Source organism: Indicator indicator, chromosome 14 (genome assembly GCF_027791375.1).
Source record: "Indicator indicator isolate 239-I01 chromosome 14, UM_Iind_1.1, whole genome shotgun sequence".
NCBI classification, from domain to species: Eukaryota; Metazoa; Chordata; class Aves; order Piciformes; family Indicatoridae; genus Indicator; species Indicator indicator.
In genome coordinates this window covers 25,456,005-25,473,829 of record NC_072023.1, presented here as the reverse complement: position 1 = coordinate 25,473,829, position 17,825 = coordinate 25,456,005, and the positions used below count along the sequence as shown (strand labels likewise).

Sequence of the window (17,825 nt, the reverse complement as noted above, 5' to 3'; positions counted from 1 at the left end):
AAAAGCATCCTAGGCTGCTGGTGTCCCATTTAGCTGTGTTCCTCTCCTGCTCTGAGCTCTCAAGGTCATCCATACTGGAGAGAAATCATCAAGCAATTACATCTTCAAAGTCCTTCATGCATTTGTGACAAACTCCCTGACCCTGCCAGGGAGGGGGTGAAGAGGATATTATTAGTGGCAAGGCAGCTCTGCTGGCTGCTGATGTATTTTGAATGCTTTGCAGTGATGCCCAGACCCTGAATTTCCAGCTTGTCTGCAAGAGCTCTGAGCAGTGGAGGGAATTGGTCTGAAATGCAGGGTCCTGCATAACAGTTAGTGCTTATGGTATTTCTCCTTTCTTGTTTTGTTCTCCAGCCAATCTATGCCTTTCTAGCAGCAGTGAAATGGCTGATCAGTGATTTTCTCATGTGAGTACCAAAGGATGGGGGTGCTGGGGAAGCTCAGGCCGATGGGGGCGAGGGCTGAGAAAGCTGCCGGTGGAGCACCCCCTGTGTAGGGCATTGCTCTCAGCCCCCTCCTGACATTCAGCTCAGTGCCTTGCTCCTGGGACACAGAAAATTACTACTATTCCCATTTTGAGAGGCAGAGGCCCAGAGTGGGTCTGGGATTTACCTGAAGTCACTCAGTACAAAGTGGCAGTCAGAAGTAGGACTTGAGCCTCCTGGGGCCCCGGGATGCTGAGTCCTCTTGCTTGTCTGTCTCCTCTGTGAAGGAGCAAATGCACACCTCCCTGGGTGAGGGCTGGAGGAAGCAAGTGTGGTAGTTTCAGGCTGCACCTTTAACATTTTCCACTGGTCTTGAACAGAAAGTAGTTGAATGTAAAAAAGTCACCATTGGGTGTAAAAAGGAAAAGAATGGTAAGTTCTAAACAATCCCATTGGAGAGAGATCTACCATAAGAATTAGTCTGGCAAACAAGCTCTCTCTCTTTTGGCTTCTTTGCTCTGGGAGACACTAACTTTGTGCTTCTGCTGGCTTCTGCTGACCTTGGCTGCACTGTTTTGGCTAAGTTCTAACAACCCTCTGCTCTTTCACTTGTCCCTTTGTGTCCAGGGGGGCAAGGAGGGGGGCAGGGAGTGGGAAGCTATTAGCAGCTCCCCTGTTTTTTGGCCAGGGAGGGTTCTTGTGCTGTTTATCAATTGTAAATACCTGTAAATATTGTAATATTGGATATTTTGTACATATTCATTGCATTCCATTGGAGATTGTAGTTTTGCTTGTAAATACAGCTTCCTTTGCTTCCAACTGAGCTGCTCAGGCAAAGTTAACATTGGGAGGAGTTTTCAACCTACTACAGGAAGCCAGGGAGCTCAGGTCTGAGTGATAGCCAAGGAAGCAGGGAGATTGATTCAGGCTCTGGATTCAGGTTCACGTCAAACTGATGGGGGGGAATCAGAGTTCAAGCACAAATCAGGATGCAAATGTCACTGCTCAGCTTTCTGGGTGTGCAAAAGGGATGGTGTGGAAAAGATCCATCTCTGAGGACCTGAGCATGTTGGTGCAGAACAATTCAATGTGACATGCAGCTGTTCCCAAAGAACCAGAGTACAGCCATCCATGTCTGCTTCTCAGGTGGGTGTTAAGGTGATTGAATGCCCTCAGCCTCAGGGGCTGCTCTGCTCATTCCTTTCTTCACTGTCCAGGCCCCTGCACTTACTTCAGGAAAAAGCTCTTTCAGATATTCCATAGTATAGACCCCATGATACAGAGCTACACTTTATCATGTGGGAAAAAAAAACCAAGCCAACAATTAAAAATAAATATATCTCAGAGTTCCCCTGCCAGCAAATTCATAGTAAACATTTCAGAACTGATACTCAGAGGGCAGCAGCTCCCCAGCACCTGCAGCCTGCTCAAAAAGCATCCTCTGTTCTTGCTCTTTTGACAGCTTCCTTTTGGAGTTTAACATGAGTAGCTTCTGGCACTCAGACAACTTGGCAGATGGTGAGTACACAAGAGTCCAGCAGCCCTGGAGTACGTAAGTGTTACAGCCACTGCACGGGGAAGCCTGGCCTCATCTCAGGAGCCCTTCGTCTGCCTCACCACCTCACCCTCCATGGCCACTGGAACAGTGGGGGGATGCTTCCAGATGGGGACCACTCCATCCCCCCTCATTTGCACCCCCACCTCAGGCTGCCATCAGAGTGATGTGTGTGCAGCTCAGAGCGTGCTGCTTGCTTTCCTCAGGGTAATTGCCAGGGCAGGAGAGGCTGTTCTTTCTGAGGACCCCCATCCTACATGCAGTGGGATGAAAGAAACCATCAGCTGCAAAGCCTTTTGCTTGGAAGGACTCCATTCCAGCCTTTGCTGAGGGTGGCCTACAGAACAGGACAGAGCCTTTGGAGCCTAGCAGGGCTCCCAGCAAGCTGGCCAGAAAGGAAACTGTAAGGTTCAGTAACACTGAGGGTCTTCATTTGGCCACTAAACCCTCACTGGAAGACAGAACACATGGTGTTGTACAACAGCTGTGTGCAGGGGGGGATGACTGGGTGCAAATCACTGACCTGCCCTGCAGCTGCAGTGCTGCCTGCTGAGCACACCCTGGCAGCCTCTGCAGTCAGCCCTGCTCCTGCAGGCAACGGGACAGGCCCTGGGGTGACCAGAAGGAAAGGGTGAGGGGTGCCCTGCAGAGCTATGCAGGTGCCATTGTTACATCCTCACTAATGATGCTTTTAGTGGAGACAGTGGTGCCTGACCCTGCTAAGCACAGGGCTGAGCCTCCTGTGCTGAAGCCTGCTGCTGTCCTGGGGAAACAGCCAACTTTTAGAAAGCAGAACTTCCTTCTAGTCAGAGAACCAGCCCAGTGGCTTGGGAATGTTTAGGTCCCACTCACCTACTCCAAAAAACGATTTCCAGAGATTGCAGTGGAAGTTGCAGTTATCCTCTTACATGACCCTGGCTGCAGCTTAACACAATGGTGAGGAAGAGTCAGGTGAGGAAGTGCAGTCCAGGTGAGTCCTGCAGACTCTGCAGAACAAGCAGACAGGGAGCTGATGTGGATGCTACTTGGCTGCAGTTTGAGGAGATGTGAGGGAAAGGGGAAGGGGTTCTCACTGCTGCCCTGCTCATCACCACTTCCTTTTGTGCTTTCCCCATCTCTCTTCTGTGTCACCTCCATGGCTGCTGTGTGCCAATTCATCTCCTCACTGTGCTGCCATCATGTGAAACTGTCCCATGGCTCCATCTCCATTGTGCATCTTGTCTGTGCCACACGACTTTTCCAGCCAAGGCTGTCTTCCATCACTGTAAGTAGAACCACTGAAGAGCAAGGACAGGAGGATTTATCTAGAAATCCCAAATTAGGAATGACTTTTTTTCCACCTTATGGACAATAGGGAAGTTGCAGAAAGGTGTGGTAGGGACAAGGCAGTGCCTGGTTTTGTTTCCCTGCCCTGCAAAGGAGTAGGCATTGCTCAATCAGCTGCCTGAGCTGGTGCCTAAGGTCTGTCACTGAGAAGTCAGTAAAGAAAGGGACACAGTAGCCTCCTCAGTGGCTACACCATGCTGCTACCATGGCACCATGGCATGTCTGTCACTTTGGCTCCTGGCTGCCCCATTCTTTCTGCTTGTTATGCCAAAACCAAAGATCAATCCATGCCTCCTTGCAGGGAAAATGATGCAGTTCTCAGATTAGAAGTGGGTAGATTCACACTGGATGTTGGAAGTTCTTCCCCATGAGGGTGGTGAGACACTGGCACAGGTTGCCCAGGGAGGTGGTGGAAGCCTCATCCCTGGAGGTTTTTGCAGCCAGGCTGGATGAGGCTGTGAGCAACCTGCTGTAGTGTGAGGTGTCCCTGGCCATGGCAGGGGGTTGGGACTGGATGATCCTTGAGGTCCCTTCCAACCCTGACAATTCTATGATGCTATATGTGCATACAACATCAATTAGGAAGAGGAAACTTAAGTCTTCTTTTCCACACTCTGGCTTAGCTCCTTCTGATGAATACCAGCCCAGCTCCAGGATAGTGTAGAGCTCCTTTCAAGCAGTTCAGCTGAGAAGTGTAAGCTCTAGCTCATAAACCTCCCCCAGCCAGAGTTGAGACTAGGGCTGTGTTTGTATCTCTGTGTTTCCACATCTAGCTTGTATCTGCCAGGGTGCTCTCTGCCCACCAGACAGATGTGTGAGACAGAGGTAAGGAAACAGAGAGGAGAGGAGAGGAGAGGAGAGGAGAGGAGAGGAGAGGAGAGGAGAGGAGAGGAGAGGAGAGGAGAGGAGAGGAGAGGAGAGGAGAGGAGAGGAGAGGAGAGGAGAGGAGAGGAGAGGAGAGGAGAGGAGAGGAGAGGAGAGGAGAGGAGAGGAGAGGAGAGGAGAGGAGAGGAGAGGAGAGGAGAGGAGAGGAAGAGGGGAGGAAGAGGAGAGGGGAGGGAGAGGAGAGGAAGAGGAAGAGGAGAGGAAGAGGAGCGGAGAGGAAGAGGAGAGAAGAGGAGAGGAGAGGAAGAGGAGAGGAGAGGGAGAGGGAGTGACTGGCCACATTGGGGAGAGGGAGTAGCAGGGTGGAGGAATACCACTGGGGCTGGAAGAACTGTTGTTAAGAAGGGACTGTCGGTTTTTTGCTGGAGATGTTAGCATTTTTTTGACTGCAGGCCAAGCGTGGTGTCTGAAAAAAAAACAACAAGCGTTTGAATAGAAGGAGAGAAATTTTTTTGTGAGAGAGAAATTAAGCACACTTTTACTCAGGCATGCAAGCAGAGGAATTAAGGTCAGGGATCTCATGTTTGCTCTCACCTGGTTGTGCACCTCTGGGTCTACAGTGCTGAGCCTGTTTCTGCTTCCTAAGTTCTCTTGCTTTCTGGGAAGGGGAGAACTGCTGTTGGAACATGGACATGATGCATTTAGATTGCACTCACCCTGCAAATCTGCTTCTCAGAGGTGGTGAGAAGGCAAGTTTGCTTCCCCAGACTTTTCACCGCTTTCAGCAATCTCATTCCTCTTCGTGTTTGTAAGGGCTTCTGCTTTTCTGGGCAGGTTGGAAAGCTTTTAATGACACCAAGGCATGCAGCCTAGGAAGGACTATGTCTAGAGTTCTGTAGCTCACAAGGTTGGCTTTTGGCTGCATGGTAATGCACACAGAGGATATTTTCCAAGAAAATTGATGAAATGATGTGTTTTGTATTTGTAACTGTGTGGCAGATTTTGTCTCCTGCCCCAGAGTAAATCCACTGACCTGGGAGGTCTTTAGGAAAAGATTGGATGTGGCACTTGGTGGCATGGTTCAGCTGAAGTCATGGTGTTGGGTCACAGGCTGGACTTGATGATCTCAGAGGTCTTTTCCAGCCTCAGTAATTCTGTGATTCTGTGTGATTTATGCTGGTGGGAAAGAGTTCACAGTCTGGGCTGTGCAGTTCACAGCAAGCCACGGCAGCTGCCTGTGCTGCTTGGAAGGATTTGGTGCCAAACGTCTGACAAAGTCTTTCTTGAAGTGCAGATGGTAGCAATGACAGCCTGGAATGAACTCACTCTTGGCTATCAAGTTTGCAATTTGTTATCAGCCTCTCTCTGACTGTTTCCTAATCCCTGACCAGCAGCCTCTCAGAGTGCTGGTAGCACTTTGATGCCCAGCGATTGAGTGCAGAGGCTCAGCCTAAGCACTCTGCTGCTGAGGAATTTGCTGTGGGCCTCTGAACTTCCCAATACTGCTTCAGCTGCTTTGCTTCCAAGCAAATTAAGTGGCAGCAGGCTTAAGCATAATCTCTGTCACAGGTCTTGTCTCTGTGCAGAAGTTAGAAGAGTTTTTAAGTGGCTTCTTTTCATTAGCCTGGGCCAAGAAACTAATTGAAAATGGTCTGTGCAGGGCACTTGTGCCCATGTAACAGGGCTGAGAAATGCCTCTTGGTGCAGGTGGTGAAGGTAGCCCAGAGCAAGCTGAACTGCTCACCCAAACAGAAATGCAGCTGCTCTGAGTGACTTAGCCCACACTGCCAGAGGCAGAAGTGCCACCTGAAGGGACTAAACACAGTGCACTTCCCACTGCTTACTTCAGATGCACAGCCTGCTCCTGTGAGTGCCGCCAGCCTATAGTTCATCCCAGGGTCACTTACCCACAGGTCTTTCAGGACCTGTGTTCAGGGCTGAGGTACAGCTCTTGTTGGAGCAGCTCTGCTATGAGAACAGGCTGAGGGAGCTGGGGGTGTTCAGCCTGGAGGAGGCTCCAAGCAGACCTCATAGCAGCCTTCCAGTACCTGGAGGGGGCTACAAGAAGGATACAGAGAGACTGTTTGTAAAGGCCTGCAGGGACAGGATAAGGGACAATGGCTTCAAACTAGAGCAGAGCAGATTGAGATTGGATGTTAAGAAGAAGTTCTGCACCATGAGGTTAGTGGAACACTGGAGCAGGTTGCCCAGGGAGGTGGTTGGGGCCCCATCCCTGGAGATAATTCAAGATGAAGCTTGAGAGGGCTCTAGGCAACCTGATCTAGTTGAGGATGTCCTGCTGACTGCAGAGGGGGTTGGACTGGATGACCTTTGGTGGTCCATTCCAACCCAGACCATTCTGTGATTCTATGTGTGCAGGTGAGGTCAGCAAGCAGTGCTGGCCAGGTTTCCCCTGGTTGTGGAGCATGCAGGCTCTTTAGTTGACTTTCTCTTTGAGGCCAGGTTCTCCAAGCCTACCAAGTCCAGCATGACAGACCTCATTCAACACTGGCTGAGCCTAAGAAGCCTCAAATCTTCTTCCACCCCCTTATTTTCCAAGACAATGGTCTCATTTAGCTCCTTCCTGCACCTGGTCCTTCAGTGGTTTTTGTATTGCTATAACTCCATCTGCTTTGATGATAGTATAGCAGGAAGCTGAAGCTAGTCAAGGATGTCTTTCTTTACCAGGGACAAGAGAAAAATGAGAACCTGGATGAAGTCTCTATTATGTCAAGACCTTTTGCCACTAAATTATTGCAAGCAGTTGTGCCCCAGCTTTATCAGGTCACCTCAGTGGTCATCACAGCTCTTCTCTGAGCAAGAACCAGTCCAGTCCTTCACCAACAGCTGTGCTGCAGTGACAGCCTGGGTCACTCAGTGCTGTGAATCCAGGGTCTACACAACGGGATGGCTGAGGGCCCAAGGTGTGGTCCTGCCATAAGCATGACTTTAAGGTCTGTCCCAGCCTAGACTACAACAGCCTGGACACCCATTTCAGAGTTTGGAGCTGTTTTCCCAGCCACCAGTACAGCAAATCATGGCAAAGGAGAGGGCTCCTGCTTTGTTTTTCACCCTCCCTTAGTCCACCAGTGGCTCCACTGGCCAGAACACAGCTACCAGCCCTGGAGCTGATCTGAGCTGGAAAGCCTCTGCAGCTTCTCCGTGTACAGGGATTTTCTGTGTTCATCAGGAAGGGCTCAGCCTTTGCAATGTGCCTGTGACAGTGGCTTCTGCTGCTCAGCAAACATCCTCTGGACTCTTTGTCTTTGTGACAGGTGCTAGTTAGAGGTCTCCCTTAGCAGAAAGGGGAGAGGCTTTTCCCTCCTTCTGCAGAGTGGATTTGCACAGAGGGACAGCAAATGGTGACAGAGCACATCCAGGCAGCTGCTGGCTGGTGGCAGGGCTGCTGCTGGACCCTGCAACGATGAGTTTCATTGATTCAGGCTGAACACAGAACCAGGCATCATGCTGAAACCAAGCCCTGAGTGCTTCTGGATCAGCATAATCATGGCTCAGAAAGGTGGCTCCCACACTCTGGGCAGATTTAAGTTGCAGACTGCCTTGCAAGTGACCTTTTTTGAGAGCTGAGAAGAAAAGCACAAGGCACATGTGCTGGGGACTGTGTGGTGCAGGAAGGTGTTTGAGTACTCAGCATGTGGGGGTGCTGGGGGATGAGAAGCTCAACAGGAGCCAGCAGTGAGCACTTGCAGCCCAGAGAGCCAAGCAGAGGTGGGCTGCAGCAAGAGAAGTGTGGCCAGCAGGGCCAGGGAGGGGATTCTCCCCCTCTGCTCCACTCTGCTGAGACCACACCTGGAGCACGGAGTCCAGTTCTGGAGCCTCTGTTACAGGAAGGATCTGGAGGTGCTGGAAGGTGTCCAGAGAAGAGCCATGAGGATGAGCAGAGGGCTGGAGCTGCTCTGCTCTGGAGACAGACTGAGAGAATTGGCGTTGTTCAGTCTGGAGAAGAGAAGGCTCCAAGGAGACCTTCTTGTGGCCTTCCAGGATCTCAAGGGGGCTACAAGAATGATGGGGAAGGACTTTTGAGGGTGTCAGGGAGTGATGAAGCCAGGTTTTGAAGGCCAGGCTGGATGTGGCTGTGAGCAACCTGCTGGAGTGTGAGGTGTCCCTGGCCATGGCAGGGGGGTTGGAACTGGATGATCCTTGAGGTCCCTTCCAACCCTGACAATTCTGTGATTCTATATTCAGCGGGGAGGGCAGTAGAGGGGAGACTGGGCTGCGAGTCCTGGTTCTTAGTGGGTGTCTATGTCGCTGGACTGCCGTGGTGGAGAGGAAAGTCGGAGAAAGTCGTCCGGCTGTTCCCTCCCACTAAAGCACATTGCTTAGAGAGCTCTGCGGGCTGCTGCTCGCCTATGTGCTCCTGTGGCGTCCGGGGAGAGGACAGCACAGCCCGAGGGAGGGCTTTGTTGTGATGCAAATCAGCCATCGGTATCAAGGATGCCGTCTCGGGGCCGCCTCACCACACGGTTGCTGGTTAAACCCCACGGTGCTGCATTCTCCTATCGATCCTCAGCGCCGCTGCTGCTGCTGCAAGGGACAGCTGCTTGTCCTCTGCAGCAGAAGGACTCTTCCCTGCTACCCCCCGCTGCAACCCTGCTGTGTGGGTGGAAGGCTGCAGGGTGAGGCTTTTGTGCTCAGACCTAAAGCTGCTGGAGAAAAGCTTGCTCATACTTGTTGGGTGAGCTGCAAACACCTCTACCCTGACAGCAGAGCTCCACATTTCCATCGGTGACATTCCCCTTAGCCTTACAGAGCCAAGAGCTGACTTGGCTACCTCCAGCTGCAGGAGATAATTGCCAGAGGGCCCAAGGAGGTAGTTTCAGGCAGGGCAGAATTTGCTGAGCTCCTGGAAAGGATGCCTTTGCTTCTCCAGGGAGGCTGATCGAGGTGGATCAGGTTCTCCTCATCCCCAAATTAGTTTTGGAGTCCCACAGAATGTGATTGATGAGTGGCGGATGGCTGCCTCCAGAAGCCAGCACTGTGCTTAGCTGGGTCTCTGCTGGTCCTCAGGAACTGTCTTCTACTTCTCTGTGGTCTGAGGCCAGATCTGTTTGCTGGCAGGGTTTTCTTTTTAATGTGACCTGTATTCCACCACTCAAATTGCCTGCTGTGGGCTCACATTGCAATGTCAGAGGGCTCGGGAAGGAGCCCTCAGTTGATGAAGACCCCAGTCATGGACCTGCAGGGGCAGACCCCTCAGCATGGGAACTGGTGGCCAGCCCAGTTGCAGCTTCGAATGTTAAAAACACTGCCAGGGCTGGATTAGGCAGGAAGGACTTCATGAAGGCTGCTGGTTCAGAAGATGTCACCCCCCCTTTGAACCTGGGGGTACCAGTGCCCAACTGTCCACGAGGGTCACTGGGGTGCTGAGGCCTCTGTGACCCCAAGAGCTGCGGCTTCAGCAGGGCAGGACCCAGGCTTGCATGGGCAAGGCAGGTGGGAATATTGGGCACATTGCTGGCATAGCCTGGTTTTCCCACACCACCTAGTGGGAGCAGGGCTCCATGCCTGGATACTGCCTGCAGCAACTCCTTCCCTTCTGCCTGCTCTTGGCCACAGGTGTGGGGAGGGGAGACACGTAGGGCTGTTTCTCCCACCTACATCACCAGCCTTAAATGCTTCCACCTAGTGTGCAGAGGTCTCCTGTATGACCCTCTGGCCTTCCTGTCTCTCCCTGTGTCCTCACCACCACAGCTCACAAGCACAAGAAGCACGACACCTTGCAGCCCTGCGACACCGAGTACCCTGTGTTCATCTACGAGCCGGCCATCAAGGAGACCAACGGCCTGATCGACTGTGGAGACTGCCAGAAGTAAGCACTGCACCTTCCCTTCCCCCTGGGGGCTCCCCAGGCTGTGGCAGCACCATCAGCCTTGTGGCACAGCCCACCAGTGACCACCAAAGGCCACAGGTTTGGGTGTCAGAAAGTGATGTGTTGAACACTTTCAGAAACCACAAAGCAGTAAGTCAGTAGCTCCCAGGTGCTGCTCCTCAGGGCTGCTCTCTGTCAGATCACCTCCAGTACAGGTTAGGAGAAACCTGCTGGGGAGCAGCCCTGTGGAGAAGGACCTGGGAGTGCTGGTGGACAACAAGTTCTGCATGGGACAGCAATGTGCCCTGGTGGCCAAAAAGACCAATGGGGTCCTGGGGTGCATTCAGAGGAGTGTGTCCAGCAGATCCAGGGAGGTTCTCCTCTCCCTTGGTGAGGACACACCTGAAACATTGCATCCAGTTCTGCACTCCCCAGTTCAAGAGGGACAGGGATCTGCCGGAGAGAGTCCAAGGGAGGGCTGCAAGGATGCTGAAGGGCCTGGAGCACTGCCTGGTGAGGAGAGGCTGAGAGCCCTGGGGCTGTTGAGTCTGGAGAGGAGAAGACTGAGAGGGGATCTGATCAATGTCTATCAATAGTTGAGGGCTGGGGATCAAGAGGGAGGGGACAGCCTCTGCTCAGTTGTGCCCTGGGATAGGACAAGGAGCAACGGATGGAAACTACAGCACAGGAGGTTCCACCTCCACATGAGGAGGAACTTCTTGACTGTGAGGGTCCCAGAGCACTGGAAGAGGCTGCCCAGAGAGGTTGTGGAGTCTCCTTCTCTGGAGCCTTTCCATCCCTGTCTGGATGTGTTCCTGTGTGACCTGTGCTGGATTCTGTGGTTCGCTCTGGCAGGGGGGTTGGACTCAGAGATCTCCAACCCCTAACATCCTGTGATCAGAGCTGGCTGCTGCTGTGCCTATGGTGTGGCCACCTGCAGCTCTGACCACAGAGCAGAGCTGAATAGCCACACTGGGCAAGGAGGAGGTGAAGTGACAAAGTTTCTGTTGCTTGGTGAAAGAGAAAAAGAATGATCCCCATCTGTTCAGAAGCAGAGGTGGCTGCAGGACAAAGACTTTCAATGCGTATTTCTATTCCATACATTTCAGAAATGAACTTTTTCTGATTTGGTTTTTTTTTTCATGTTTCTTGCAAAAGTTTTCGCCTTAGAAAATTGTTCCTTTTTTGCAATGCTTTCACCTTTCCTTTTTTCTTTTTTTATTTTCCCTCTTTTCTGTTTTTCTACAGAAAAAAAGAGGCAGAGGGGAGTTAAAAAGAAATCTTAAGCTGAAAGAAATGAGAACAGAGGTCCACTTTGGTTTTTTTTCCCCCCTCATTTTCATTTTGACAGTGAACAGTCCAAAATAACAGGACAGTCATTGTGAAAAGAAGATGTTCTCAGTGGAAAGGTGACAGAAGGAAGAATTGCCACTGGTCCACCTTTTCCTAACTTGAGGCATCAAAACAGATCTGACTGGAGTTCTTCTTAAAAAGAAAACCAAAACACACCTCAACCCTACCTGGTCTGACTTCAGCCTTGGATCAGCTGCAGGAAAGATTTCAAGGTTAGGAACACAGGCTCTGCTAGTCAGCATGACCTTAGGAACACCAGGCCTTGCCCAAACACTGATTTAGAAGGGATTGTAGCTTTGGAGACAACAAAGCCTTGTGTAGCTCTGGGCAGACCCAGAAGTGGTCCTGTTTGTGTGCTCAGCTCTTGGTGCACAGATCTCCACCACTAGTGCAGCCTGGGGCTCACCCCTGCTTGCTTGCCAGCACTGTCACAGGATCACAGGACATGAGGGGTGGGAAGAGACCTCTGGAGCTCATGGAGTTTCCATCCATTGCCACTTACTTTTTTTACCTTTTTTTAACTTTCTTTTTTACTTTTTAACTTTTTTTCCTTTTTTTTTTTTTTTTTACTCTGTCAGCAGCAGCCAGTGTGTCCTGCTGGCTCCTCCATCGTTACAGGAGCAGCTGCAGCCTCTGGATCCTGGGAGCATCTCTCTTTGTGCAGGTGTTCCAGGGAGACACATGTCCCAGCACAGGCTCTGTGGAGCAGTAGCCAGTGTCCCACTCAGGCACCCAGGCTTTCCTGAACACATTTGACAAGCTCAAGGTGGTTCCCAGTGCAGTGAGAATAGGTGCAAAGACTTGGCTTGGAGATGAACATACGGAGCACAGAATCATAGAATTGTCAGGGTTGGAAGGGACCTCAAGGATCATCCAGTTCCAAACCCCCTGCCATGGGCAGGGACACCTCACACTCCAGCAGGCTGCTCACAGCCACATCCAGCCTGGCCTTAAACACCTCCAGGGAAGAGGCTTCCACCACCTCAATGGGCAACCTGTGCCAGTGTCTCACCACCCTCATGGGGAAGAACTTCCTAACTTCTAACCTAAATGTCCTCTTCCTGTAGCTTGGATCCACTCCCCCTAGTCCTATCACTCCCTGACACCCTAAAAAGTTCCTCCCCACCTTTCTTGTAGCCCCCTTCAGATACTGCAAGGCCACAAGAAGGTCTCCTTGGAGCCTTCTCCTCTCCAGACTGAACAACCCCAACTCTCTCAGTCTGTCTCCAGAGCAGAGGAGCTCCAGCCCTCTGCTCATCCTCATGGCCATTCTCTGGACACCTTCCAGCACCTCCAGATCTTTCCTGTAACAGAGGCTCCAGAGCTGGACACAGAGCTCCAGGTGTGATCTCAGCAGTGTGGAGCAGAGGGGGAGAATCCCCTCCCTGGCCCTGCTGGCCACACTTCTCTTGCTGCAGCCCAGGCTCTGCTTGGCTGCTTCTGTTTCTTGCTGCAGTAAGATGGCATTGAGCAAACTCTGCTCCTTGCAGGACCCCATGGTGCAGGACCTCCTTGCCTTGTACAAGCACTTCCTTAATTATACATTGAGTGGGCACTGGCACACCTCCAGATGGCGCCAGGCCTTCTCAGGTGTCATCTGCTGTGACATGCTGCCTGAGCTGGGGAGGGCTTGTGGTGGGGTTTGGTTATTGTTTGGTGTTTTTGGTAGGTGGGTTGGGTTTGTGGTTCAGTTTTGGCTTTTGTGCCTACCATGGAGGTGTGCATCTGAGCCAGCTGGAGGCTTGCAGAGGCCAAAAGGATGTCCTAATGCCACCTCCCTGCTGAGTACAGATGCTCACTGTGTCTCTCCCTTGCTTTCTGCTGCTGTCCTCTTTCTGATGGTCCCCGCCTTGTTTGGATGCCTTTGCTGTGGGCCAGGTGAAGCTCTGCAGAGGGAGGGAAGGGCTTTCTCCCACCTGTTTTTTTTCTTGCAGGATGTTTGTGGCACAGCAGATCACCAGCAGCAACCTGCTGCTCCTTGTCACAGATGCTACCTGCGACTGCAGCATCTTCCCACCTGTCCTGCTGGATGTGACCGAAGTCAAATATATCCTTCCACAGGCAACAGGGACATGTGGTTCCACAGGCCCTGTACCACCATGGCTGCTAGGGTAGAACATGTTCTGCCATGGGGCTTGAGTGCATGACCTGACTTGTGGGACAGGTGGGGAGAGAGACACAGAGCAGGCAGGGCTGCAGTGTAGTGAAAAGGAGGTCATGGGTTTGCCTCTCAGCACTCCCCAGGGAGCAGCCAACCTCCACTGGCCAGGCTGATGTGCTGTACAGAGGTGAGGGTGGGACAGGCCAGACCAAAGGGGCAGTGTGGAGTGGGTGCAGCTGCCTAACTCCGGTGCTTCTGTAACTCATACCTGCTGTGTCCTCCTCCCTCCCTCCCGGTAAGGGTGGTGACATGGTGCAGCTTGTCACCATGAAGCTCAGCCCTCTCCATGTGCTTTTAGTGGCCTGTCATCCCTTGCTGCCTTTAGCACTTGCCAGCTGACCTGCCCTTGCCTTTGTCCCCCCAGCCTTGTCCCCCAGGCTGTGCAGTGACACCCAGACGACTTGCCTCAGGGCCCCGGGGGGCTGTGTGCTGTTTCACAGTATCACAGAATGTTAGAGGTTGGAAGGGACCTCCAGAGATCACCCAGGCCAACCCCCTGCCAAGAGCAGGATCACCCAAGGCAGTCTGCACAGGAATGCATCCGGGTGGGGGTTGAATGTGTCCAGAGGAGACTCCACAACCTCTCTGGGCAGCCTGCTTCCCTGTCCTCTGCCTGCTGCTGCCTGTCCTTAACAGCCTGGCACATAACGCCTCGGTCAAGTGCGAGCGGATGCGGTCGCAGAAGCCGCGGCGGCGGCCGGACTCCTGCCACGCCTTCCACCCGGAGGTACCCCGCGTCGCTGTCGGCAGGAAGGGAGGGAGGCAGGAGGCGCTGCGGGCGGGGAGCGACGGACGGAGGGCACAGTGCTGGGTGTGCCCCGGGCACGCCTGCCCCCGGGCGCATGGCAGCTCTTGCAGCACTGGCTGTGTGTAGCACATGCCTCGTCCTGCTGGCTGGACCCAGGCACAGCCCCCGAGGGGTCCCCAGCAGCAGGACAGCCATGCCAATGCCACCTGAGAAGGGCTCCAGCTCGGGCAGGACAGGGCTGCTGGATTTCCATGGGGAGTTTGCCTGCTGGACGCGCCTCGGTTCCTGTGACCAGCCCTCGGCGCAGCCGGGCAGCTCTGCCCCCGCGGAGCTGGCAGGAGTTGGTGCCAAGCATGAGGGGCAGCCCAGCTGCCTGCCCCTGCCCTTGCAGGCCAAAAGCAGGCACAAGGAGCTGCTTACGGGCAGGGGGCTCTGGAAGGAGCTGCAGGGGGGATGTGCAGGCAGAAGCCGATCCTGCTGCAGCCTCCGGGGCTGAGGGATGGGTTTCAGGGTATGAGGCAGAGCACGGCAAAAGCCAAGGAGGCAGGTGGCCTCCTAACATGGAGGTGCCCACCACAGCCCACGGGCATCAAACCAGTCCCTTCCTTTGCCCCCGGTGATCCTTCTGGCTACAGGCATTGCTCCCTCTTCCAAAGGCAAGGGGCAGGCTGCCTCCCCTTTGCCACCCTGGAGGTAAGCAAGATGATGATTTCTCTCCCAGGAAAACGCCCAGGACTGCGGTGGTGCTGCTGAGGTCTCTGTCTCGCCGACGCTGCTCCTCCTGCCGCTGGCCCTGCTCCTGCAGTGACCCTGCCAGCAACGACTGCTGCTGCCTGCAACACCCCTGGGCAGCAGAGACCCAGCAGAGAGCGGCTGCCAGGGGCAGAGCGGCAGGAGGGGAGGGGATGGGCACGCAGGGCATGGCAGGAGGTGAGGGGATAGGCACACAGGACATTCTGGGACATATACTGCAGCTCCTGGTGGGAAGGCAAGATGTTAACAACATGGCACAGTGCACCCTGTATCCTTCACCCAGGGTCCAGGGTGGTGCCAACAGCAGAAGCTGTTCCCTCCTTGAAAGCCTGCAGCAAAAGGCCTGGGCAAGGGCTGGCAGTGTCAGCTCCCAGCACACCACCTACTGAGCTGCTGCTCCCAGCCACCAGCTCTCAGCTGCTGACTTCCCACAGGAGGTCACTGGCATGGTTGCCATTTCACCATCACCCTGCTTGCCAGGGAGCCACGTTGGGGTAGCTGGCCCAAGAGGCAGAGGGCTCCATGGGGCAAATTTTGCTTTAGCAGAACAGGTGGAACAAGGGATGCTGCCTGCTAGTCCCTCAGTGGGAGCTGACCTGTGTCTGGAGCAGCCCAGGCACAGCCCTGCCAGAGCAGAGCCCCAGTAAGGAAGCAACATCTCCTGGTCTTGGGGGTGGTCCTCGACTGGGACCCCAGGGGCAGGCCACAACACCTGACCTGAACTGCAGTAACCTAACACACAAGGGAAGTAGCACAGCTTGAGTAGTTAGCTGCAGATACACCACCGCTGCCCAGGAGACCCTCCTGGCACTGCTGGCACAGCAGCCAGACTCCTGCCCAGGTGTGGAGGAACCCCTCTGGGAAATGTGTGACCCACCGAAAGAGGGGGGCAGGAGGGCTGCTGCCTGCTGCTGCCTGCTAGTTTAACTGCAGAAGCAGCTGAGGACTGGGCACTTTGCCCTGGCAGCACTGCCCTGCAGGAGCAGATGAGGACTGAGCACTTCTCCCCTCAGGGCACTTCTCCCCTCAGAGCACTTCTTGCCTCAGGGCACTGCCCTGCAGGAGCAGCTGAGGACTGAGCACCTTTGCCCTGGCAGCACTGCCCTGCAGGAGCAGCTGAGGACTGGGCACTTCTTCCCTCAGGGCACTGCCCTGCAGGAGCAGCTGAGGACTGGGCACTTCTCCCCTGCTCACTGAAGCTGCCCTTCGTTGTTCTAGGGCAGGGAGCCACCTGCTCTGAGCCTAGCATTCCCAGCTGGTGGGCACAGGACTTTATGGACACTGGGTGGGGAGCACCTTTTATTTCTTTTTTTTCTCTCTTTTCTCTTCTCATTTTTTTTTTTTTTTGTATGACCTGCTCCATACCCTCTCACTAAAAGCAAATATATGACATATTTTAAATAGATACTTGAGCCTCAGCATGTCATGTTTAGTGCTCATCATAGCCCTGACTACATCCCAGAAACCTCTCTCCCTGGGGATAGGATGTGGGTAGAGGGACTGCAAGCACAGCTGAAGTGGGCTGGCCATCAGGGATGTGCCAGGAGCTGGTGGGAATGCCAGCTGGAATAGCAGCTCCTGGTCACTGCACCACTGCCTTTTCCCAGGCTACAGGAAAGAGAGCCTTTGGCCAGGCAGCCCCCAGGCAGCTCCAGCCCACAGCTCTCTGCCCTCTCCGAGGCAGGGTGTGAGCACCTCTGCCAGGGTGTGCCCACCACACAGGGCTAGAGGTGCCACAGCCAGCAGCTACAGATGGAAAGAACTTATCTTGAGCTCTGCACCATCCCTGTCTGTAGCCACCCCAGCATCTCTGGGTACACCATGGTGGCACCAAGGGAGAAGGACAGCAGGACAGCAAGGCAGAACCTTGCCCTGGCCTCCTCCTGGGCCAGGTAGGCCATTCTGGGAGCCCCCTGCATCCCCCTGGGCCCCTTGAGAGCTGCCTGGGTTGTCACACCAACCTGACCCCCACTGCAGGGCTCCTCACTCACTGCCTGACAGCAGCACTGCCCACACTGGCACCTTGCACACCTGCTGGCTGTGGCAAGCTCCACAAGTCCCCCAGGCCACCTCTTCCTGCAGCCACCACCACCAGAGCTCATAGGATCAGAGGATCTTAGGGGTAGAAAGGGACCTCTGGAGATCTTCCAGTCCAAGCCCCCTGCCAGAGCAGGACCATAGAATCCAGTGCAGGTCACACAGGAACACATCCAGACAGGGCTGGGAAGGCTCCAGAGAAGGAGACTCCACAACCTCTCTGGGCAGCCTGCTCCAGGGCTCTGGGACCCTCACAGTAAAGAAGTTCCTCCTCATGTGGAGGTGGAACCTCCTGTGCTGTAGTTTCCATCCCTTGCCCCTTGTCCTATCCCAGGGCACAAGTGAGCAGAGGCTGTCCCTGTCCCTTCCTTCCTGACCCCCAGCCCTCAGCTATTGATAGACATTGATCAGATCCCCTCTCAGTCTTCTCCTCTCCAGACTAAACACCCCCAGGGCTCTCAGCCTCTCCTCCCCAGGCAGTGCTCCAGTCCCTTCAGCATCCTTGTAGCCCTCCCTTGGACTCTCTCCAGCAGATCCCTGTCCCCCTTGAACTGGGGAGCCCAGAACTGGCTGCAATATTGCAGGTGAGGTCTCACCAGGGCCAGGTGATGTCTCACCAGCTCAACTCATCAGCAGCTCTAAGGACAAGGGCTTTCACCTCTTCAGTGCAGGAGGACTGGCACACAAACCCCCCCAGACATGCCAGTATGGATGCTGCTTCTGTTGCCACCAGTGTCCTCTGTCACAAAGGGGACAGTAGCAGTGGCAAGCAGATGCTGGTGGGGACAAATCAGGATGTTACAGCTCCTGCT

At 53.9% G+C, this 17,825-nt stretch overlaps 1 protein-coding gene across 1 annotated transcript in view; it reads left to right on the top strand.

Moving 5' to 3' along the window:
• Positions 1 to 15,031, top strand: part of CACNA2D4 (calcium voltage-gated channel auxiliary subunit alpha2delta 4) — a 205,158-nt gene extending 190,127 nt beyond the window's left edge. Inside the window, exons 34-40 of the mRNA XM_054386414.1 lie at positions 355 to 407; positions 1,888 to 1,943; positions 3,224 to 3,244; positions 9,844 to 9,961; positions 13,249 to 13,361; positions 14,120 to 14,202; positions 14,945 to 15,031. Coding sequence (XP_054242389.1) covers positions 355 to 407; positions 1,888 to 1,943; positions 3,224 to 3,244; positions 9,844 to 9,961; positions 13,249 to 13,361; positions 14,120 to 14,202; positions 14,945 to 15,031 — 531 coding nt within the window. The remainder of the gene's footprint in view (positions 1 to 354; positions 408 to 1,887; positions 1,944 to 3,223; positions 3,245 to 9,843; positions 9,962 to 13,248; positions 13,362 to 14,119; positions 14,203 to 14,944) is intronic.
• Positions 15,032 to 17,825: the final 2,794 nt, after the last annotated feature.